General features: G+C 62.5%; 1 protein-coding gene across 2 annotated transcripts in view; it reads left to right on the plus strand.

Moving 5' to 3' along the window:
* The window catches only part of MLLT1 (MLLT1 super elongation complex subunit), a 62,408-nt gene extending 47,590 nt beyond the window's left edge, over window positions 1–14,818 (plus strand). For both annotated transcript variants that reach the window (XM_045548831.1, XM_045548832.1), the window contains 7 exons: window positions 2,611–3,162; window positions 6,785–6,872; window positions 8,837–8,945; window positions 11,196–11,295; window positions 11,579–11,650; window positions 11,894–11,965; window positions 12,124–14,818. In XM_045548831.1, coding sequence (XP_045404787.1) covers window positions 2,611–3,162; window positions 6,785–6,872; window positions 8,837–8,945; window positions 11,196–11,295; window positions 11,579–11,650; window positions 11,894–11,965; window positions 12,124–12,252 — 1,122 coding nt within the window. In that variant the 3' untranslated portion in view covers window positions 12,253–14,818. The remainder of the gene's footprint in view (window positions 1–2,610; window positions 3,163–6,784; window positions 6,873–8,836; window positions 8,946–11,195; window positions 11,296–11,578; window positions 11,651–11,893; window positions 11,966–12,123) is intronic.
* Window positions 14,819–15,283: the final 465 nt, after the last annotated feature.

Genomic DNA, 15,283 nt, shown 5'->3' on the forward strand with positions numbered 1-15,283 from the left:
GAGGCTGTGGGCAGGGTCCCCCGGCTCTGCCCTCTCTGCATTTGGGAGCCTTCTCCAGCCACCTGGTGGGGACACTTAGGAGGGTCTGTGTAGGTTTTTCAGGCAGCACGAGGTCCTGCTGAGCTGCTTCTGTCCAACAAAGCCCCTGGGCCTTACTGTCACAGTCGTAGCATCGGAGCCACAGCCTTGCTATGTGAGCCCTTGAGCCGCCTCTTCCCTGGCTGAGACCTTCCTTTGGGCGCCACCTTTTGCCTGGACAGTCGCAGAGAGGCCTAAGCCCAACTTACTGAGGCCAGGAGGGAGGGGACGGGATGGGCCTTTTGGGGCTTTGCTGATCGGAATCCCTCGGGCTGGGGACTGCTGGTGAATCTGGCTGCTGCAGCTGTAGATGACTCAGTCCCTGGTGTCTGTCCCCACCTCACAGCCCCCACCCAGGGGTGGCATCGTGGCCTCCTGGGAGGAGTGTGTTCCTCTGACCGCCTTGCCTAGGCTCGTGCTGTGAGGGTAGTTGCTCCCTTCAGTTCCCTGCCCCCGGCACGCCCAGACCTGCACATGTGCAGCTGCTGTGACACCTGTGTCACCCTGTTTGATGTCAGGCACTTGGCCTGGTTGCTCTTTCTTTAAATCTCTGTTCTTAACCATTTGGGGGTCATGGACAACTTTAATAAGAACATAACTTTGATGGATTGTCACCCCTAGGAACGTCCACATTGTGCTCAGAATTCAGCACGTAATTTCAAAGAGCCCATGGCCTTGGAGGCCTGTGCATGCCCCTGGGAAGGCTCCTGGCTGGGCAGGCCCTGGTGGCAGTGGTGGCTTGGCTGACCCCAGGGCCAGAAGCCCATGGTGGGGCTGCATCAGAGGCCGATGGTGTGCCCTGTGCATTTGCTCTCGTTCCACCCTTGGTGGCTGTGACATCAGCCGAGCTCCTTCGGCTCAGACAGGCATGTGTCCACTGTGAGAAGGGGCCAGGATGGCACATGGCATCCCCTGCTTCATGCCTCCCTCCTCCAGGGAGCAGCCTGCTGGGGAGTGGAGCCGCATTCCGCATGCCATCCCCAAGGGGGACAGCCCTTGAGAGTGCTGCCAGGGCCAGGCCGGCCGCGGGAGCTAGTGGTGTGAGCAGCCCTGCCCACTGCCCAGGGCATAAGAGCCAGGCCAGGCAGGGGCAAGGGGGTGGTAGAGGCCCCACAGCCACTGGGGCTGTCCCTGAGCCTTTAACGCCGGATATGTTTTGTGGATTTGCAACAAGGAGACGCAAACCGAGTCGACCAGACATGTGGCAGCTGCTTCGTCTGCCCCTGTGGTTCTTTGCTGGGAGTAGTCTGTCCCTGGCCACTCAGGTGGCTTTGGGAGCAGGTAGCAGAGGCCCCCTGATCAGCCTGCCCCTCCGGGGCTGAGCTGAGGAAGTGTGGCCGCCTCCATTCTCTCTGGTGCTCTCGCTGGTCCCTGGGAGCCTCTGCCCAGGGCTGTGTGGGCCGCCCTCGGGTCTGGCTGCTGCTGGTTTCCCTGTCAGGGAGGCCAGGTGAGCATTTACCCAGAGAGCCTCTGGGGCCCCCTGTGCACCTGGCCAGCCGCTGTTCCACAGTCCTGGATGTGTGTGGCGACACAGGGTGTTGGTAGGGAAGATATGGCCCCCGCTGCAGGGAGCACTGGTAGGGTATGGAGGGGAAGGACAAGACGGACACGTACGAATAGCAAAGCTCAGGCTGGCGTGTGGGCTATGCCACTGTCAGTCGCCAGTGCTGGATGCAGCCCCCTTGGTTGAGCACTCACTGCCAGGCCTGCGCCATCACTGGGGAGGTAGGTGCTCCTGCCCTCGTTCAGAGGAGACGCCTGACTGGGGTCCCGCGATGTCACTCCCTGGGCCTATCTTCCAGCTGCTCTCTGTCTTTGCCCCACTTCTGTCCCCAGTGGGAAGCCCTAGAGTCTGGGCTCCACCCTAAACCCTCCTGAGACAGAGACCAGGAGTATCCTTCCTGCTTTAGGAAGGCTAGCCAGGGAATTTCCATTCCAAGAGGTCTAGGAGCTGTTTCTGTGCAGTGCCTGGGAACCCAGTAGGCACTCAGTAAATGCTGACTGCATGACTCCGGTGAGCAGCTCTTCCCAAGGATGGTGGAGCTGGCTGCGCAGCGGGAGTGTGGAGACGTGGGGAGAAGGGCCAGGCCGCAGTGATGGAGCAGGGGCAGCTAGCCTGTGTGCTGGGGCAAGAGGAGGCTGCAGCGAGGGGCGGGGCCTGCCGCCAGGGCCCCCTGGCCCAGCGGGCAGCTGCAAGCATTGGCGGGAGCGGGGGCAATTGTGGCTGGCCGTGCTCTGTCTGACTCACGTGTGCTCTTCTTGAATCCCTCAGGGAATGTCAGTTCAATTCAGAGGGGACTCTTAGCCTGCAGTCGCCTGGGACCTGCTGACACTTCCTAGTAGTTTAAAGGGACAGCTCCATATAAAACTCTCACCTGCTGCCTTATTTTTTCGCTTTATGGAAGAGTTTCTCTAGCTGAGGCTGAACCAGGTGGATTATACTTTGTAGGGGTCAGGGGTGGCGGAGCACAGTGGCCCTGAGATGCCGTGTGACCATGTCTCTCCCCTTGCCCCCCACCCTTGGCCTTGCAGGACGCCAACAAGGAGAGCAGCAAGGCCTCCAAGCCACACAAGGTGACCAAGGAGCACCGTGAGCGGCCCCGCAAGGACTCAGAGAGCAAGAGCTCCTCCAAGGAGCTGGAGCGCGAGCAGGCCAAGGGCTCCAAGGACGCCGCGCGGAAGCTGGGTGAGAGCCGCCTGCCCAAGGAGGAGAAGGCGCCGCCACCCAAGGCTGCCTTCAAGGAGCCCAAGATGGCTCTGAAGGAGACGAAGCTGGAGAGCATGTCCCCCAAGGGGGGGCCACCACCCCCACCCCCGCCCAAGGCTTCCAGCAAGCGGCCGGCCACCGCGGACTCGCCAAAGCCTAGCGCCAAGAAGCAGAAGAAGAGCAGCTCCAAGGGGTCCCGGAGCGCCCCGGGCACCTCGCCCCGTACCTCCTCATCCTTCTCAGACAAGAAGCTGGCCAAGGACAAGAGTGGCACTCGCGGGGAGAAGGGGAAGGCTGAGAGCGAGCCCAGGGAGGCCAGGAAGCCCCTGGAGGTGGAGGAGTCCAACTCGGAGGACGAGGCCTCCTTCAAGTCAGAGGTGAGAGCGGGGGGGCGGGGGGCAGGGAAAGGGGGCATTGGCTGACGGGCGGGGCATCTGGAGCCCAGAGCTCAGGTCCTCACCAGCTGATGCTCCCACTTGCTCTCTGTAGCTCTGGGCCAGCCTCTGTGCCTTGTTGCGCCTCAGTTTCCCCTCTGCCAGGGTGGTGGAGGCTGCCCTGGGAGAGCTCCTCTGTTGATGGGCCTGGTGAAGCACAGCCTTTGGGTGTGCAGGGTCAGAGCTGCGTCTTCATGCAGCCCCCTGCATAGGCAGGGTCTCGGTGGCTGCCATGGGGTGAGCGTGTCTCACAGTTGTGCCTTGCCCGGCCACAGCAGCGTCAGCCTGGCAGGAGTCCCTCCCTCTGCTGACTGGGCATCGGCGACTCATCCTGCCCTCTCTGTCTGGAGATTTCCTGATGGCACCTGAACTGTGCCTAGCTCCTGCCCAGGAGGCTGGTGGGGTCGGGCAGCATCGGCCTTTCTCTCCCACCCATGGCTGCCACACACATGTGGGGCCTGGGGGTGACGTTCATGTTCGACCTCACTGGTTTTCTAAGCACGGGGCCAGGACCCCTCTCAGAGGGCAGCCTGTCACCACGAGAGCTCTGGGATTGTCCTGCAGCAGCCTGTCCAGAGATGACTTGAGCCACAAGAGCCAGTGGCTAGTCGGCCTTGGAGCCAGCCTTTGTGTGGGCCTCAGATAGTGGTGGTGTCTTCCAGTGCTATGTCTGGCATCTGGTGCTCAGTGCATGCATGAATGAATGAATGAGTGAATGTGAGGGATCAAGCCCCTCACCTTTACTGCCAGCCCCAGCCCCAGCCCCTGCCCCCGACAGCCTTTGGTGGCTTTCACATCCTTAGTTGCTCTCCAGTGGATGCTTTGGTTCCAAGGCTGCTGTTGGGGCTCTGCTGGGACTTTGAAAGTGGTTCCCAGAGACGAAGCCAGAGGGGGTTTATGTTGTCAGCGCTGATTTGTGGGCGCCTTGTTGAAGGTGACAGCACTGGCTGGGGGGTGACTGGCTCACGGACATCCACGGGGCTGGTGAGGCTGAGTGCCCAGTGCTTCTCATGCCAGGGCTGCCTGAAGACACGGTGTCAGCTGCCTGTGACCCTGAGGCCTGGTGCTACCTCCCAGAAATCCCAGGCCTCGTGGGCCCTCCCAGCTGCTGGAGGTTCTGTGGGTCCCTCGGTGGCACCTGAGTCTGCTCTGTCCTCCATGTGTGCATAAGCCACAGCTCTGGGCAGGTGCTGGGGGACATCCTGTCCCACGACCAGGCATCTCCAGGCGTGGCGTCTCTGGGGCACCACAGGCCCTGCCCTGCAGACTGGCCCCGACAGTGTTTCTACTCCGTGCTGGGACACCTGTGTTCCTTGGGGAACTTCCTACTACCTTGGGGCCGCCACTCCAGGTGGGGGCTGGATGTGTGGTGTCTGTGCTCGGGGCTGGAGGTGCTGGGGGACACTTGGGGGTCTCCTCTTGGCCAAAGAGGCCCATCCCACCCGCTGAGGGACTTCTAAGAGGTCTCTGACATTTCCTAGCCCATGGGGCCCTGCCTGGCGACTGGCTGGGCCAATCCCTCCCTGGAGGCAGCGTGAGGCTGCGCTACTGGGGAGCTGTGGCCGCCACACACAATCAGAGTCACCTCCTCCCCGCCATGCTGTGACTGGCCCAGCTCCCCACTTCCTCCAGCTGTGGCTTTGGAGTCTCCTTGGCCCTTGGGCTTCCTGAGCCAGTCAGTACTGTGCACACACGGGCCCGTCGTGGGCCCTGGGTGCTCTGTGTGGCCTGAGCACCGTGTGTGCTCTGGTAGCTCTTCTGACCACACCACCTCCAGGCCCTTGGCTGAGACTATTTCTGGATTCTTCTTCTCCCTGCCCCTTGGGTTTGCGTGGAAGGAAAAGGGCACACGCAGCTGAGAAGCTCTTCTGGGGCCCTCCCCACATCCTGTCCCTGCTGACCCTGGGGGGTGGGAGTGAGAGCGTGCATGGGGTGGGTGGTCTAGGACCCTCCCCCAGCCCACCTTCCCACATGGGTGCCCCCTCCCCGAGTTCCAGAGGGCAGAGGGAGGACTATGCAGGCAGCTGGCAGCTCCTTTGTAGATGGGGAAACTGAGGCTTAACACGGGACCACGTTGCCCAGAGTAGTGAAGCCAGTTGGTGAGGAGGCTGGGGTTGCTTAGGGCAGGGCCCCTGAGGCAGTCACCTTGTACCTTATTCTGCCCCTCCCCCAGAACAAGCACTCCGGTGTGCATGTGTGTGGGCCTGGCCATCTCGGCATGTGTTGGGGAGTCAGGCGGGTCTGTGTGGCATCTCCCTGAGTGGTGGGAACCCTGCATGGGATTTCCCAGGGAGGGTTCCCCAGAGAACTCCATTTGCCAGTGGGGGGGCTCGTAGGAAGGGGCTGGCATGGGCGGGGTCAGGTGCAGTAAACCCTGGAGAAGACCCCTCCCACGCTCCAGGCACCTGCTGAACCCTCTGCATCTGCTCCTGCAGGGTGGGGCTGCCTACGCCCGGATCCCATGGGGAGGGGCTCCTTTCCCAGGGTCTTCCTTCAGGCCCGCTGGCTCCCTCCTCTGGCCCCTCGCTCCTCCTAATGAGGGCACTCAAGCCACTGAGTTCCCCCAGATGGGTCCCCTGAGGTGAGGGGGCTGCGCATCCCCCAGCCCATGGCCAGACCTGCTGGGTCTGAGACAGCCTTCCTGGGGCCTGGGAGGCTCTGAGCCAGGGCAGCTCTCCGAGCTGCAGACTCTTCTGCCCTCCAGAGCCCGTCGGGTCCCTGGGCCCGCCGAGTCCCCTGGCGCACACACCTGTGGGGCAGCCCCATTCTGGCCCAGCCTCAGCACTCAGTGACTGATTCCTGTCCACCTGGGAGATGCAGCCCCAGGCCTCCTGTGCACAAACACAGATGCATGCACGCGTGTGCACCTGCTCTGTGACCCTCACCAGGGCATCTTGTCTCCTTGTGTCCTTGTTACCATTGTTTTGGCCTTTACTGCCCCCTGGTGGCTGAGCCCAGATGGATGGCTACAGGAGGAGAGACAGGCCAGGCTGGTCCACGGCATCTGTCACAGAGTATAGTATGCACACGCTCTGCAGCACCTGGGCAGGGAGATGGAGCCGTCTGTCATCCCTGAGCCCCAGGACAGCATCTGGGTCTGAAAGAGAGGCTTTCACTCCCAGTTCCGTTCCAGACCTTTTTGGGACACCTCCCTGGATGAGAGCAGGACCCATACACCTTTGAGACCTCAGACCCTGCCCCAGCCTCTCTCCCTGAGAGCTGCGTAGTACCCTGTGCTCCTGCCCAGGCAGGTGGGAAAGCCCAGAGGTACTCTGAGCTGTCTGCTGGCGCTTCCGGAAACCTAGAAGTCCCTCAGTGAGGAAGTCCGGTGGTGTCCTGGGGCGGGGGAGGTGGGTTGCGGGCTGCGCGTGGCCCTGGGTGTGGGCTTCCTGCAGATTCTCAGGAGTGGCACAAGTAGGTGCCTTCAGGACCCTGGGGGTGTCTTGGGACAGACCGGCTGGGTGTCAGTGCTACCAGAGGACATTTGCAGTGCCGCTTTCTCAGCTGTAAGGTGATGGATCTTCCGTTTCTCCCCTCCCCGCCCCCGCCCCTCCTTGGGGTGAAGTCCGCCCAGTCGAGCCCGTCCAACTCCAGCTCCAGTTCAGACTCCAGCTCAGATTCGGACTTTGAGCCATCTCAGAACCACAGTCAAGGTGTGTAATGAGAGCTGCCGGAGGGGGGACCCACGGGAGCAGCCCCGCTCCACCTGGAGGCCAGCGGGTGGGGATCTGGTAGGAGTCGGAGGACTCCCCACCCCCTGCACGTGGTTGACTGGCAGCAGGGCCTGTTCCATGCTGAGTTTCGGCCAGCAGCACACGCCAACTCTGGAAGCTGCTGCTGCCACCAGAAAGACTCGTTAACAATTTGCTGGAGGCAGGGGAGAGCAGGCCAGAGGCCAGGCTGAGCTGCCCGGAGCTGAATGTGGGTTCCTTAGCATTCTGACATCTGTCTAGGCTGGGCCCCCAAAGATCCCTGCCCATAGGCTTTTTAGTGGCTTGATGGGGTCTGTATTTAAAAGCAAAACAGGCCGGCATGGTGGCTTACGCCTTTAATCCCAGCACTTTGGGAGGCTGAGGCGGAAGGATTGCTTGAGGCTGGGAGTTTCAGACCAGCCTGGGCAACATAGCAAGACCCTATCTGTACAAAAAAACAGAAAAATTAGCTGGGTGTGGTGTCATGCACCTGTCGTCCCAGCTACTCAGGAGGCTGGGGTGGGAGGATTGCTTGAGCCCAGGAGGCTGCAGTGAGCTGTGATTGCACCATTGCACTCCAGCCTGGGCGACAGCGAGACTCCATCTGGGGAAGATAAATAAACAAATAAAAATAAAAGTAAAACAGGACCAGGTCGCTGGGCCTTCAGTGGGTTATGGGGCGTGTTGCTCCTCCTGGTGGCCATTGGTGTCTGTCCTTGGGCCCATCCTTGTGCTGATGAGGGGCTGGTGCCCTTCTGATGGGGGCCCTGCCAACTGCCAGAGACCCTGGGTTCCAGCCCCTCCTTGCTCCATGGGGTGTCCCCTCTTCTGCCCATCCCACCCCTCCCCAGGGCCCTGGAGATGCTGGGTGACTGTGGGTGGGGCAGAGATGCAGACAGCCTGCCTGCAGAACATCTCTGCCCTCTCCCTGCAGGCTGCTCGGGGTGGGGTGGGGAGGGTGCTTTCTGGGGAGAGGGCATAAGGCCTGGTTGGCTGTGCCAGCCTGCCCTGAATTGAGAGGGCCCTGGGCGAGCCACCTGGAGCCCACCAGCCCTGGCCCAGACCCCAGCACCCAGCGTCGGCCAGTGGCAAGCTTCCCTCCTAGTGGGATGGACTGAAAGTCTCCTCCCCATGTGGCTGCAGTCCGGGGGGGCGGGGGACAGGCGCGTGGGGGGGTCTGGCCTGGAATTCAGCCGAGCAGTGGCGAGGAGGCTGGGGGATGGGGCCCTTGAGCCGCACTCCCTCCAAGTGCTCTTATCTGCTGGGAAGGGGGGGAAACCTGCGGAAGCATGATCACGTGACCAAGGTAATTGAGGGCTTTGTGTCCCTCTGTTGCCTTGGTAACAGGAATATAAACCAAGATGCCGTCTGTAGGGGACTGGAACCCTGGGCCTCTGGAGAAAGGGGCGGACGGGGGGCCGGGCGCAGCAGAGGGTACTGCCGAGGGGGCGGGCTGGCCCAAGTCAGGGTGCAGGCTGGGCAGGGGGATCCTGTGGTCCCCAGGCAGAATGTCTGCGGCCCTGGCTTCGGCTCCTGAGCCCTCCCCAGCAAGGGCTGGTTCGTCCTGGGCTCTCAGCAAAGCTGGTGATCTCTGCACCTGGGAGCAGAAGAGGGGGTCTCCCCTGCCTGTGGCAATGGACGGGCCCCACGGCCCTGCTGCAGGACAGGGGCCCGAGGCCTGCGAACAGGGTCAGGAAGGTAGGGAGGGGAGGAGATCCAGGTGGTGCTTCAGGAAGGGGGCGGCCATGGGCACGGGACAGTGCTTGCAGTGGGTGGGCAGGTCCCGACAGAGCCACCTCTCAGGCAGCTGGTGTGTGCACCAGGGTCGTCAGTGTCAGGAACCTTGGTGTGGCCCTGCGGGGGAGGGGCCGCAGGCTCAGCCGAGCCCTCCCTTCTCTACCCCTCCCCCACTCTCCCTACCCCAGGACCCCTGCGCTCCATGGTGGAGGACCTGCAGTCGGAGGAGTCCGACGAGGATGACTCTTCTTCAGGCGAGGAGGCTGCCGTCAAGACAAACCCGGGGAGGGACTCCAGGTGACTGGGCCCAGCGGGGAGCCAGCAGGCATGGGTGGGGGCCTGGCGCCAGCCATGGAATCAGCAGGCTGTGGGCAGGGCCAGGGCTGGAGGGTCCCATGGGAGGATTGGGGGGTTCCCCAGGCAGCCTCAGGGCAGCCTGGGCATCAGGGTGGGCCGGAGCCGTGTGTTCTCTCCTGGTTACCCGAGTAAGGGACCTCAGGTAGCATCCTAATTGGTGGTTGCCGGCAGGTGTGGGCTGCCTGGCAGCGAGGGTTGGGGGGTTCTGAGAGAGGAGCCCAGTCACCGTCAGAGAAGGGGGCTGGGAGAGCAAGTTCGTGCCCTGCAGCCCAAGGCAGCCCTGTGTGGAGGGTAGGGGCGGGGAGCAAGCGGTTCTTCTGCTTTCGGGCTAGGGGACCCCTGAGTTTCCTGTGTGTGCTCCACAAGATGAGGACCCACTGGGAACCCTGGCCTGGGTCTTACAGATGCCTGGTGTGGGGAGCAGCTTTCACTGCCCACGGGCCCTTCCTCTGCACGGTGCAGGGTGGGCTGGGGCATGTCCTTTGGATACCCCTGGCCCCTTGCCATGATCCCATTGGGGAGGGACCTTGGCCCCAGACACACAGGCATTGGGAGAGGTCTGGGGGTGTCCAGGGCAGTGGCTCAGTGTGCGTACAGCCCTCCTCCCTGCCAGGCCGAGGCCTCCAAGCCTCAGTGGCTCCTCTTCAAGACAGGGTTGGTCATCAGTCTGCGCCCAGCAAGGCGCACAGGGGCCTTGGAGGAGTCCGTGCTGATTAAAACGCTTTCCCGAGAGCCGTGGCTGTGGTGCCCTGACTAGGCCTCCCTATGGGCAGCGGTCCACACGCCGGCACACTCACAGGGGCTCTTGGCCTTCAGGCCTGAGGCCCCAAAGGAGGACAGTGACTTCCCTGGGACGGGTGGTGGCTGCTGGCTTCTGCCTCCTTTGGTGACGTTCAGTGCTGATTCTTCTTGCGCCGAGAGCTGTGAGTGGGGACAGGCTGATGGTCCCGTTCTTGAGGGGCTCACAGCAGGGCACAGAGGCCTAGGCAAGGAAGTGCCTCTCTAGGTCCTCCACGGGCAGCTGTGAGGCCCTGGGCAGGGCAGTGGCTGCCATTGCCAGGGAAGGGGCCACGCAGGCTGTGGCGTCAGAGCCAGTACTGGCAGAGCCCCCACTCACCCGCCCTGCTCTGCCCCCGAGAGGCTCTGAGTCTGCGCCGGCACCCAGCTGCCACCTGTGGGACACAGGGCAGAGGCAGGCAGGAGCAGCGGACAGGGAGCGTCGCCTGGGCAACTAGAGCCAGACCTGGGGCAAGACCTGCAGCCGCCACAGTCAGAGTCCCCGAGTCTAGGAGGCAGCCACGCTCCCCGACGCTCATCACAGGAGAGGTTCAGGGAGACGCGGGAGAAACAGGCTAGAGCATCATGGCCTCCAGTGCCTTCTGGCACTTCGTTCAGCAGCGAGGCCTGGAATGTGCCATGTTTTAAATATGTTGTGGAATGACAGAAGTCAGGGCTGCCTCTCACAGGATCCAGTCTAGAACGTCCCTGACGTAGTGGGGTCCCAGGCGGCCAGCGAGAGAAGTGGCTTCCGAGCAGAGCTTCGCAGGTTCAGGCTGGGGGGTTTCTGGATGTGGAGTGACCAAACGCCTCCCCATCGGTAGTCGTGGACGTTTGTCCCATGCAGTCCCCCTGGCAGCCTCTCACAGATGAGGAAATCGAGGCAGGGGTGCAGGACCCACCTCCCAGGAGGTGGGAAGCTGAGAGCCGGGGCTTGTCGCCATCACTGACACCTGTGTTTAGGATCCCCCCACCCCCCAATATAACCCAGGAAGCCTGCGTTCCCGAGTGCACGGGTGGGCGGGTCGGCTGGCGGGAGGGTTAAAGCAGGGCGGAGGGGGAGGGCGGTTTTCCGCAGGCAGCCGCGGACCACGTTAGAGGAATGCACCCAGCCAGTCTCGCTGGGGGCCAGTGGCTTTGCACCTGGCAGGTTCTGGGCCTTTCTGGGCCAGGCTCGAGGCAGCCCCAGAGCCTCTCAGAGCCTCGGTGCTCCTGGGCTGCTTTCTCCTCTGCGGCTGCTTGGCGCGTTCCTTTCCTTTCCTTTCCTTCCTTTCTTTCCTTTCCTTCCTTCGTTTCCTTTTCATCAGCGGTAGCTGCGCAGAGCCAAGGGGGGTTGTTGGGGGGACCCAGCCTGGCACATGGGAGGGGGCTGGGTGTGGTGGCGGGGACCTGACAAGCAGTGTCGGTATTCAGGTTGAGCTTCAGTGACAGCGAGAGTGACAACAGCGCTGACTCCTGCCTTCCCGGCCGTGAGCCCCCACCCCCCCAGAAGCCACCCCCACCCAACAGCAAGGTGAGCCCGCGAGGCCATGTGTGTGCCCCACCATCGGGGCTGCTCAGGTGGCCTTGTCCCCATCCCAGAGGCTGAGGGTGGTGGGCACGGGGACGCTCGGGTCACGGCCAGGCCCCAGGATGGTCAGGCCCTGACTAACCTGCCCTGTGGGGCCATCCACAGTGTCCCCAGACGGGTTTGGACAGGGCCTTGGTACCGTCCTGGGAGGGCTGGGGGTGGGGGCATCCCTGCAGCAAGGGCCAGACGTGGGTCAGCTCAGCAGTCATCTGGGGTTCTCCTGCAGGTGTCAGGCCGGAGGAGCCCCGAGTCCTGCAGCAAGCCCGAGAAGACTCTCAAGAAGGGCGCCTATGACAAGGTGGGGGCACAGCCAGTGGGAACCCCCCAAGCACCCTGAGCCCCCAGAGCCAGACCGTCCTGGGTGAGGGTGGCTCTCCCTCCTCTGCCTGGCACTGCCGGAGAAGGCGCCTCCAGCCCCGAGCTGACATACACCCTGGTGGCATGGGCCCTCCTGGGGCAGAACTGGCCACCTCTGCTCGGGGTGGACAGCTGGGACAAGCTCCTCCGCAGCCCCTCTTAAACTCCCCCTCCCCCACTGCAGGCCTACACGGATGAGCTGGTGGAGCTGCACCGCAGGCTGATGGCCCTGCGGGAGCGCAACGTGCTGCAGCAGGTACCGGCCCCTCCCTGAGCACTGGGCGGATGAGTCCTGAGGGTGGGGCGCCCTGGCTGCATCCTCAAGCAGCCCCGCCCTCCTGGGGGCCAGTGGGGCGCCCGTGGACCTGTCCTTGGCGCCCCAGTCCCTGAAGCCACCCTGCCACCGCCTTGCAGATCGTAAACCTGATCGAGGAGACTGGCCACTTCAACGTCACCAACACCACCTTTGACTTTGACCTCTTCTCCCTGGATGAGACCACCGTGCGTAAGCTGCAGAGCTACCTGGAGGCTGTGGCCACATGACCCTGGGCTGGGTGCCGGCCCCCCACCACCGGGGTCCTGGGAGGCTGCGGCCGGGCCCTGCCTGCCCTCCTCTCTGTCAACTCGCCTGTCCGCAGCACTGCCTTAGTGACCGCCCTGTCCTCGGCCCTCACAGCCAGCTGCACTTTCCTCGGCGGCTCCCCACCCGCCTCCCCGGCCCCTGGGGCCGAGGGGGGTTGGGCCGGCACTGCTGCTCCCTGCCACACAGAGCTGCCCCCCGGGCTCCCCTCGGAGAGCAGCTGCTGTGGAAGGCAGCTGTGGGCCTTGTTCCCCGAAGGGGAAGAGACGGTCGCGGCTGGGGGCCCCTCGCCTGGCCTTGGGACCAGCCCCTGCCCCACAGCGGGCTGTGTGGCACGGTTTCGCTGCCTGGGTCTCTCTCAGCAGCCGGACCGACTGCTAGGGGCTGTCCCCAGGCTCCCCAAACAGTTCAGAACATGCCCCCCACCCACCTGGACCTCAGAAGGCCCCGCCTGTGCGTCCGAGTGTCGTCCGTAGACCGAGCGCAGGCCTCTCCGCCAGCTCCCGCGCTGGGACTCCGTGCTGTATAGTTCTCCTATATTATTTGTGTGTGTGCACCGTCTGTGCAAGAAGCAGCATCCAGGTGTGCCTGTCGGGGCAGCAGTGCACGTGGGGTGGGTGGGGTGCGTACGGTGGGGCTTGTAGGTTAAGATGTCTCCACGGGTCTTGTGGTCGAGGTGCATGGAGGAGTCCTCCTTTGCTGTTCCAAGGACGCCACCTCCTTGCCGGGGCTCCCGGGCCGGTGGCACTATGTGGGGTTGGTGAGTCCTCAGGGCGCCAGGGAGCCGCGAGCTCCGCTCCAGGTGTCTGCCCAGCACCACCAATTTCCAGGGACGGAGTCAACACCCTGGAGCTCATCCTCCTCCCATAGGACCCTCTTCCTCCCTTTTGTTGAACAAGTCTTCGAACTTTGAAAAAAAAAAAAAAAAAAAAAACGAGCTTTTGCCAAATAAGACGGGATAGTTTGTGGAGTTTTCCGAGGCACATCGGACTCCGAGTCCACCCTTTGAGTGTGGGCCTCGGCTGAGCAGGCCAGGTCACTTGGCTGAACTGGCCCCCTAGGCTGCCTTTCTCTCCGTGGCCAGCCGGCCTCCCACCGCCGCGGCCCATGCTGGTGCCGAGCCTGAGACTCACTCCTTGTTCACCTGAGATCCTCCCAGGGCCGGACCGGTCCTCCCCGGCTCACCCTTCCAGGGCCGAGGACTCTCATGGGGCCCACTCCCCTCGGGTGCATTCCCGGGGGCTGGAGGCCTGTTGCCTCTGCTTCCCCAGACCTTGATCTGAGGCTCCTCTAGTCCCTACCCCCGACTTCAGAGTCGTTTCAAGTCCTGGTGCCCTGACCAGATGGGGGAAGAGCTGGGGCCCCGCTGGGGGCTGCCTTCTCTCCAGCCCATGGTTAGATGTCTCCTCCCCCCAGCTATGATTTCAGCCATGGGGGTGAGGGCTCCATCTTCCTCCCCTGAGGTCCCTCATCTTGTCCTTGCTCTGATTCTGTCAGACAGATCCTGAACACTCCTTGGGGTGACCCCTGTCTCCAAGGCTTCCCCCAGCTCCACCTATCTGGGGAACACCCCAGAACCCCTGGGGAAAGGCCTGAGATGTGTGGAGGAAACCTCCGGGGCTCCTGGCCAGCTGCTCTGTCTGTGTCCCCGCCCTACTGCCTTCAGGTATCAGGAAGAGAGAGGCGGGCCCCACACCCCTCTGCCCTTCCAGGCAGGCCGGTAATACTCAGAGTGGAAGCCTTCCTGTCTGCTCCGGAAACCCTCCAAGACATTGGACGGGAGGAGCTGGCCTGTGGCGGGCGGGAGGTGGCAGCTGCTCTGCCCTCCATGTACAGAGGCCGCCAGGGGTCTCGGGCCCTGGTCTTCTCCTTCATGAGGATCCCTTGGGATCCACACAGCGACGTGAACAGCCTTCCACTCAGCCGGAGGAAGGCTGGGCTCCTGCCTGCCCTCAGCGGCGGCGTCTGGCCCTTCCTGCTGCTTCCAAGGCCCCCAGAAGCACCGACCCCGTCTCAGTTACCTCCTCTGGCTGGAAGGCCTCACCGCAGTCCTCCAGAGCTGCTCTGGGCCCAGGGCTGGCTCCGTGACCACCTGATGGACATGCCGGGCGCCCAGGGCCCCGCCCTGCCCCCACTGCCCCAAGGCTGGGCCCAAGAAGGCTCTGGGGATGCTTCCATAGGAAGGGGCCCGGCACTTTGTGATTGCCGTGTGTTTTGTTACACCACCCACCCCTAGTGCAACCCCCCGTGTTTTGCTCTCTCCTGAACAAAGTGTAAACCGACGCCGGAAAGCAAATGGTATCGAATACCTTTCTTTGCCCATAAGGGTTTTTACAAAGAATGTGTCTCACTAGGAACTAGGACACTTCGGCCGAGACCAACTCCTGGGTAAAAGGAATAAGGAGAATTGTGTTTGTAATGAGTTAACAGGATTGTTTCTGTCCTGGATTTTAAACTTTTTGTTAAATTGTGAAATTATGGAGGAGTTTTATAGAAAAAAAGTGAAATAAAGTCAGATGGGAAAGCAGACCTGTGCATCTGTGTGGTTCCTACTGCTGGGTTGGGGGGTGGGGCATAGGGTGCCCTGTCCCCACTCTTTCTCCCAGTGCCTCCAGAGCAGTAACCAGGCCAGGGAGGGAGGGCCAGGGCTAAGCCTGGGGGGCAGTGGGAGCAGGGGCAGGGAGTGGGTTGGAAAGCAATCCTGATATAAGATAGGTGGGTGGATGGAGTTGGTTGGATGGATGGATGTGGGTGGGTGGGTGGAGTTGGATACATGGATGGATGGATGTGGGTGGGTGGGTGGGTGGATGGAGTTGGATAGATGGATGGATGGATGTGGGTGGGTGAGTGGGTGGAGTTGGATAGATGGATGGATGGATGTCGGTGGGTGGGTGGATGGAGTTGGATAGATGGATGGATGGATGGGTGGAGTTGGATAGATGGATGGATGTGGGTGGGTGGGTGGAGTTGGATAGATGGATGGATGTGGGTGGG

Source organism: Lemur catta, chromosome 1, assembly GCF_020740605.2.
Source record: "Lemur catta isolate mLemCat1 chromosome 1, mLemCat1.pri, whole genome shotgun sequence".
NCBI lineage: Eukaryota > Metazoa > Chordata > Mammalia > Primates > Lemuridae > Lemur > Lemur catta.